Below are 7,981 nucleotides of genomic sequence, written 5' to 3'. Positions count from 1 at the left end.
GACATGTGTTTATATGCATGGTTTCCTACATCTCTTCCCTTTTATGTTGTCCTTGCCTCAGCTTGTTCTCTTTTTTACTTTTGCATGTATTTTTTCCGAAATCTGCATCTCCTGTGTTTTTTGTTGAATCTCCATGATCTGGGACCTAATGTTCCATTGAAAGTTCATGCAAGATGTTCAAAGTTGTAGATGTTCAAAGTTGTAGATTGAGATCCAGATGTAATTTCTTGTTGGCAACATCATATCATTGGGAAATTGGAGGAAGAGGGGCAGGGGGTGAAGTTAGAGTCTGTTTACCTCTTTGCTTCTTGTTTTCCAGAGAGTTGTTCTGCAGATCTGGTCTTCAGATGTACTTTTCTTCAGTTGTTCTTCAGTTGTTCTTCAGTTCTGCATCCATGGAGATTGGGGAAGAAGCTGGGCTCTGCTCCGGCGGCTGGAGGAAGAAACGGTGGACGAGAGGGAGAGGTAGAACTCGTGCCTGGGCTCCGACCATTTGTTTTTGTGTTCTGGATCTGATCTGGGCTTTAAATGTAGTTTTAGTTGTCTGTATTCTCCTGGTCCCAGATTTTCTCGTCCTGTTGTGGTGGGCTAGTCAAAAAAATCGGCGGCACGTGAGCCCAGAACCAAACAAGAAAGAAACTTTCCTTTTTTGGAAAGATTGCGGGGACCACACCCAAATCCGGAAAAAAGTGCGGTCGGACAGGGGGTCACTCCCTAAGACAATACGGTGCTATAGCACTCTGTAGCCACGTCCTAATATTTAACTCCGGTTTGTAACACAACAGAATTAAAGAGTGAGTATTTATTTCCGATTTCGTAGTCCCGCTTGGGACTAAAGTCCCTTGGACCCGTTTTCTACTACTGACTTGTGCACAGTTTTCTTCCATCGAGCTCAAGTGCGTGCTAGCTGCTATCCGCTGGTGTGCACTGGCGAAAACAATGGCATCTCACAAGCAACTAATAGGAGCAAGGGAATTGACGAGCTCTAGAAGAGGAGAAAAAACCACCACGGATGAGCTGCCTTGCTTGGCATATAAGCTGGCCACCGGCAAGACGATAACGCGCTCGCTGACCAGTCATGAACCAGCGGCGGCGGCGCCATGCTGCGACGACTTCCAGCCCGGATACCATGTGCCAGCCAAGAAGCGAACCCAGGCCAACCACGATCACGAAGGTGCTCGCGGCGGCACGATCCACCAACACCTATAAAAATACATCCGATCCCACTCCGGTGGGCAATCCATCCCACACGCCTTAGTGCATCAACCACGATCGAATCGTAAGTCCAAGAACCAAGATCACAATGCGGCGTGCTACCGCCACAATCGTCGGCGCCGTCGCCCTCTGCTGGTGCCTCCTCCTCGCCGGCGGCGGCGTTCTCGCGCAGCCGTTCGACTACCCGACGGCGAGCGTGCCGGCGACCTGGGCCAACACGGACGCGTCCCTGCCGCACCACGTCGTCTACGCCGACGGCTCCGTGGCGCGCGCCGCACTGCTGCGGCTCAACACGGCCGGCTACGGGCCGTCCTTCGCCTTCGGCTTCTTCTGCACCAACCACCTTACTGCCCCGTGCAGCGACTTCCTCCTCGGCGTCGCGGTCGTATACTGCAACAGCGGCGCGCTCATGACGTCTGTCACCTCCGGCATCCCGCAGGTTGTCTGGTCGGCCAACCGCGGCACGCCCGTCGGGGCGGGCGCCGTCGCGGAGCTCACGGCGGAGGGCGACCTGGTGCTCAGATCATCACCCGGCGGCAAGGTGGTGTGGTCAGCGGGCACCAAGGGGCGGTCCGTCGCCGGGGCGCGCATCGGCAGCGACGGCAACCTGGTACTGTTCGACGGGACGAACAGGACGGTGTGGCAGTCGTTCGACCACCCCACGGACGCGCTCCTCGTCGGGCAGTCGCTCCAGCACGGCGCGCGGCTCACCGCCAACACGTCGACCGCGGACTGGCGCAACGGCCGGATCTACCTCGCCGTCGAAGACGAAAGCCTCAGCGCCTACGTCGACGCCAAGCCGCCACAGCGCTACTACCACCTCGGCTTCGAGAAGGCCCCCGGCGCCTACGCGACGTACTCCAACGGCAGCCTCGCCGTGTTCGCCCAGCCAGGCGACACAACCCCGCTCACCCCCATCCAGCTGCCCGCCGTCGGCGCCGGCACGGTGCAGTACATGCGGCTGGAGCACGACGGCCACCTCCGGCTCTACGAGTGGCGCTCCAACACACAGGGCTGGGCGCCGGTGTTCGACGTGCTGCGCCTCTTCCCGGACGACGGGTGCTCGTACCCGACGGTCTGCGGCGCGTACGGCGTGTGCACGGACGCGCAGTGCAGCTGCCCCGACGCGGCCAACTTCCGGCCGGTGGACTTCCGGCGGCCCAACCGCGGCTGCGTCCCAATAGCAACGCCGGCGACGTCGTGCGGCTCGTCACGGCGGCAGGGCACGCAGCACCGGCTGGTGTCGCTGCAGAACACGGGGTACTTCAACGACCACGCCACGAGCATGCGGGCCGTGGAGAGGGTGAGCGAGGAGGCGTGCAAGAAGGCATGCCTGGACGACTGCAAGTGCGCGGCGGCGCAGTTCTACTACGGCCCCGACGCCGGCGACGGGTTCTGCTACCTGCAGTCGGAGGTGTTCTCGCTGCAGACGCTGCAGCCGGAGGTCGTGCACTACAACTCCACCATGCACATCAAGGTGCAGGCCAAATCGGCCAGGTCTTGACTCTTGATCACTATAATTACAAGGTCTTTGTGAAACAACACGAATAAAATTCTGGGCTATATGTACAAATTGCAACATTGCCAGTGATGAAAATAATGACACGAAATCTTTTCGCCATTCTGTTTATTGAGCACCTCCTCACAGACATATGTGACTTCAGAGAAGCACCACTATTGCTGCATCTTGCAGATCCACGCATCAAAGAGGACCTTGGCCGTTTTAGGAGCGGGGTTTTCCTGTTTATTGTCACCGTCAGCAGAACGCGGAGTCAGAGCACCTCGGTGTCCTCCAGCGGCAGGATGGAAGATCCGGCTTCCGCAAATCTCACAACCGCGAACAGGTGCTGTTTCAGAATCACCTGCACGAAAGAAGCCAGCGTCAAAAAAACAAAATGCCTATGAATGAATCACCATTCAGAAGGAGGACTTCTGAAAACCAACACACCTGGGTCCAACTTAACGCAGGAGACGCATGAGAAGCCCTTCTTATTCGGATTCCATCTCAGTTCCGCAAAGAAGTACTTTGGGACGAGCTCAACACAGGTGCTGCCCCCTTTCAGCCTAGCAAGGAAGTTGACATGCATCCAAGGGCCGCTGAAGAAGAAGGTGACGGACTCCACTGCTTTAACCAGCTCATGCTCATCCTCCTAACAAGTTTACTCACACAAGTTGGTATTGAGATGGCTAATGTATGAACTGAGAAGCGTTTAAAGTTTTAATGCGAGCAGACCTCGTTAAGTCGGTTGTAGTGTTCTAGAGCAGTTTCTGCGGCACCTTCCCAGCATGCAGGGGTGTGCGATGATGTATCGTACGTAATCTTCTGCCTACAAGAAAAATCATAGACAATATCATTATAAGCATTCTTTGCCTACATGTTTTGACAAAAAAATGCAGACTAAACTTTAAAGAGAGTGACAAAAGTCCCTGGCATTTTACTAGGTGATGCTCTTATCAGACACCTGTAGTATCCTAAGCCCAGGTGCTATTTGGTGCCATGTTCGATATCAAGAGACTACCAGTATAACTCATAACTCACTATTTGCACAAGATTCTTTTTCAAGCAAGCCGTACAGAGGGCTTAGAAAACTGGGTAAACAAGAGGCAGAATTAACTTGGCTAGTGGTCGCTTAAAATTAGCAAATGAGAACATTAAAGTTTTACATTGATGGCATGGCTAATCACATCTCCCAACATGTAATGGTCTAGTTTTATGATCTCTATTTCTGTAACCGTTGACCAGCTTACCACCGACACCCAGTGTTAAATTAAGCGCTACTAAGCACATGCTTAAAAAGGTGCTGAGCGAAGGCAAAACGCCTAGCGCTTAAGTGTGTGGCTTAGCTCTTTAATCCTTCAGAAAGCGGGGGGGGAACGCTCGCTCAGCGCTTAGCGCTAAATAGAACCTTGGCGACACCATGCTAGTATGAAAATCTTGGTCGAAGTTGATGCTTAGTCCTGATTGCAAAAGTTATTTCCTAGGATTAAAATTACACACACATGCTTTGGTTCCTTGCTGTGAACGCCTAAGATCAGTATAATAGAGGCTGACTGTTGGATTTAGGACAATTGATTGATTTGCTCTTTCAACCTAATAATATAAACTTGGAAATTGCTCCAATTCTTCCAAAATTGTAAATCCTGTCAGAATTTTTTTTATCCCTAGTACGAAACATATTCGATGATGATCTAGAAAAAGATTAGGACAGTGATTTGCAGTGCGCAACATTGTGAAGCCAAAGATCTAAAAAAACACACTGTGAAGCCAAATATGCAGAAACAGTTAACCGGCAACTAATCAAGTGTAGCAACGTAGGAGTACATAATAATGTAATTAATGATAATCAGGACCAAAGTAAGATACTCGAGGTCGGATGCTGAATTACAACATAACCTCCAGTCTTCCTGAATCGCAGAGCAAGTAATAATAAAATCGATCGGCGTCAAGGAATCTAAGATTCTGGACCGAGGACAAAAACAATGTAGGGCAGGCGCTGACCGTTTCGTGTACACGGGTGGCCCGGGCTTCTCGTCGTCGGCGACGAAGACCCTGCGGCTGCGGAGGGTGTGGGCTAGCTTCAGGTGCATGGTTTCCACGGTGAGCAGCGGCGTCCACAGGATCGGGACAGAGGGCTTCGCCGCACGCGCCTCCTCGCGCTCGCGCTTGGACCGGCGCGCCGCCTCGGGATCTTCCCGCGCCGTCGCCGCGCGCGTGGGCGGCCGCCGCCGCTTGCCGCGAACGCCGGCCATGTCTCCGGCGGAACAGAGAGAGGATTCGGCCTCACAAAAAAACCGGTTCGTCATTGACTCGTGTTGGTTCGTTTTCTGCTCGGAAGCCGAGTTGGGCCCAGGAAGGTACGTGGGCTTTAGGCCCATCGCCTTGCGCGTCTCACTCTCGTCCCGGTGCTGCTCTGCTCGCCGCCTTCCTCTGCGCTCTCGCCCGGCGGCGGCGGCGACGGCGACCCACTCGCCCGACTCAACCTCTCCTCTCCTCTCCTCTCCCCCTCGGCCACGGCTGACCCCGCCCTCCTATCCGCCCCCCTCCCTCGCCGCGCGGACGCTGGCTCCGGAATAGGTAAATCTTCGCAATGTTCAGTTTTAATTCTCACGCTCCTGTACTTTGGACTTTGTTTTATTGGAAACACATGACGACGAGACACAGAATTTACACCCATTGTTGAGCAAATTATTTCCACGGACAGTAGGAGCCGTAGGTAGAAGCAAAACATGACACTACTGTTGATGAACGAAGATATGCATGGTAGGCTCGGGTGAGGCATACTGATCCAGTTTGCAGAATAAGTTTTGGCATATTTTCTCTAGTTTGTTACATCGTTAGGATTTCTGTTCAGATTCCGTTGTGATTATGGTGCGTCATCAGCGTGGGTGATCTTCGCATTCTCTCAAACTGAAAATAGGAACATTATATGCATAGATAGATTTCCCTGAATTTTTATTTTCACAGCTGCTTGCCATACTTTGCTCCGCTATAGCTTTATTTAGTCTTTGTGCAAATGGGGAGTTTGGGATGAGTTCATGTTTGCTTCGCCAATTGGCACCCCTAGGCATTATGTATATTAAATTGTACGGCTGATGTACGCCTGGTTTTGATCAAGCCAGTGGGATATCGTGGAGTAGCATCTCTGCATTTCACGGTCCATTGGTGCATGATTATTCAGGGGCTCTTGTGCTCATATGGCACAGTTTTGGTTATTATTTCCATTTCCACCTGCAGCACATGCAATGGCCTCTATAGGTTGCATTTGTTCTGTAAGACAGTTGAAACAAATAAACTGTTTGTGAACTCAACTCTTTCAGTGTTGTTATTTCAGACGCTAAAAAGTTGTTTTTCACTCTTCTTGCAGGCCGGTGTTGGTATTTTAGAACAGATGGCATTTTCTCACTGTGCATTGTCAAAGGAGTAGTGAGCAATGGCATTCCGTCTACTGTCACGTCAAAACCTGAGGAAGTTGTCTGCCTCTTTCACTCTCCTTAATCGGTCCCAGAAGACACTACTTTCACCTTCCCTTCCATCTCTCAGGTAGTGAAACCGTTTGGTTCATTCTTATCCCTTCTCCTCTGTTCAATGCGTACATACATATACATGAGGAGCAATACCACATGGCCAGGACTTATATCTAATTACTTGAACATGCAACGGAAGAATTTATCCGTTGCAGCTGATTCATACAACCAAAAAGTAGCTTAGTTGCAGTAATTCTGAAAGAAGTTTGAATGCCTGTACCTACAATAAAATTATTTCTATTGAATCCTGCCACCTATATCGCTGATGAGCCATGTGTTTCCTACTTGGTCACTCAGATTATCGTATCAAGTCTCTAGCAATGAAATAAGACATAGCATATTCATATTAAGTACCCATTTCATCCACGACAGGTTGAATTGGGTAGTTCACTAGTTCTCATATTTTCCTCTTCTACTTATTGCAGAACTAATTTTATTTCCCCTGGCAAATACTCAAGCCCCTTTTACCCGTTTGTGAATTCATGGGGTGTTCGATGGGCTAGCTATGAGTCGATGAATCTTGTTTTGTCGGACGATGGGAAACCCAAGTTTGAGATTGAAGAGGTGGAGTCCTCCAAGAAGGGGAGGTATCGGACAAAGAGGCGTTTGAAACTTCGGAGAAAACGGGAAAAGAAGAAGCGGAAGGAGGCCAATAAGAATGATCCACAGCGTATCAGACCCAAGGGCAAAAAAATAAAACAGAAATTTCCTACAGCTGAAGCTCGGCTCAAATACAAGATCGAGAAGGTATCAACAAGTTAGCCTTGTTTTCTTTTTTGCCTATTTGGTTTGATTGGTTACTTTTTTCCTGAAATATTTAATGCATTATGCAGTTTGCTTCAAAAAGAGATTGCTTCCTTGCTATTATTATGTTATGAATATGACTTACTAATTGGTACTCAATATTTCAATCATCAAAAACTTCATCCAATGAGAATTCTGCTTATGCATTAAAGAGGAGTCCATTATCTGTTGTCTATGTTGTCCCGGTATGGATGTCTAAGTTGAGAATAATCAAAAGCGAGAAATCCAATGCGAGCTTTCTCCTTAGACTTTTGTACAGGCGGCATAGAGGTACCCCTTTGTGATACTTGGTTAAAACATATGTTATGCAATGATAATCCATGTAAATCCAAGCTAATTAGGACAAGGTGCGGGCACTATTGGTAATCTATGCACGAGGCTTGCAACTTATAGGATATCTTATACATAACACATATGCTTTATTACTACCGTTGACAAAATTGTTTCTATGTTTTCAAAATAAAAGCTCTAGCACAAATATAGCAATCCATGCTTCCCTCTGCGAAGGGCCAGTCTTTTACTTTCATGTTGAGTCAGTTTACCTACTTCCTTCCATCTTAGAAGCAAACACTTGTGTTAACTGTGCATTGATTCTTACATGTTTACCTATTGCACTTGTTATATTACTTTGTATTGACAACTATCCATGAGATATACATGTTACAAGTTGAAAGCAACTGCTGAAACTTAAATCTTCCTTTGTGTTGCTTCAATGCCTTTACTTTGAATCTATTGCTTTATGAGTTAACTCTTATGCAAGACTTATTGATGCTTGTCTTGAAAGTACTATTCATGAAAAGTCTTTGCTATATGATTCAGTTGTTTAATCATTGTCTTTACCATTGCTTCGAATCGCTGCATTCATTACATATGTTTACAATAGTATTGATCAAGATTATGATAGCATGTCACTTCAGAAATTATCTTTGTTATCGTT

The 7,981-nt window shown here is 48.8% G+C and overlaps 1 protein-coding gene across 1 annotated transcript; it reads left to right on the top strand.

Annotated features, from left to right (window-relative positions):
- Positions 1-1,303: 1,303 nt before the first annotated feature.
- LOC124662274 (EP1-like glycoprotein 2) lies at positions 1,304-2,719 on the top strand. Its single transcript, XM_047200129.1, has one exon. The coding sequence runs from the start codon at positions 1,304-1,306 to the stop codon at positions 2,717-2,719; it is 1,416 nt and encodes a 471-aa protein (XP_047056085.1).
- Positions 2,720-7,981: the final 5,262 nt, after the last annotated feature.

Source organism: Lolium rigidum, chromosome 6 (assembly GCF_022539505.1).
Source record: "Lolium rigidum isolate FL_2022 chromosome 6, APGP_CSIRO_Lrig_0.1, whole genome shotgun sequence".
Lineage (NCBI taxonomy): Eukaryota > Viridiplantae > Streptophyta > Magnoliopsida > Poales > Poaceae > Lolium > Lolium rigidum.
The sequence above is the reverse complement of the archived record's forward strand: the minus strand, read 5'-3'. Positions and strand labels throughout refer to the sequence as shown.

Excerpts from the sequence above, each read along its gene's own strand:
- LOC124662274 (XM_047200129.1), top strand. The coding sequence starts at position 1,304 with ATGCGGCGTGCTACCGCCACAATCGTCGGCGCCGTCGCCCTCTGCTGG.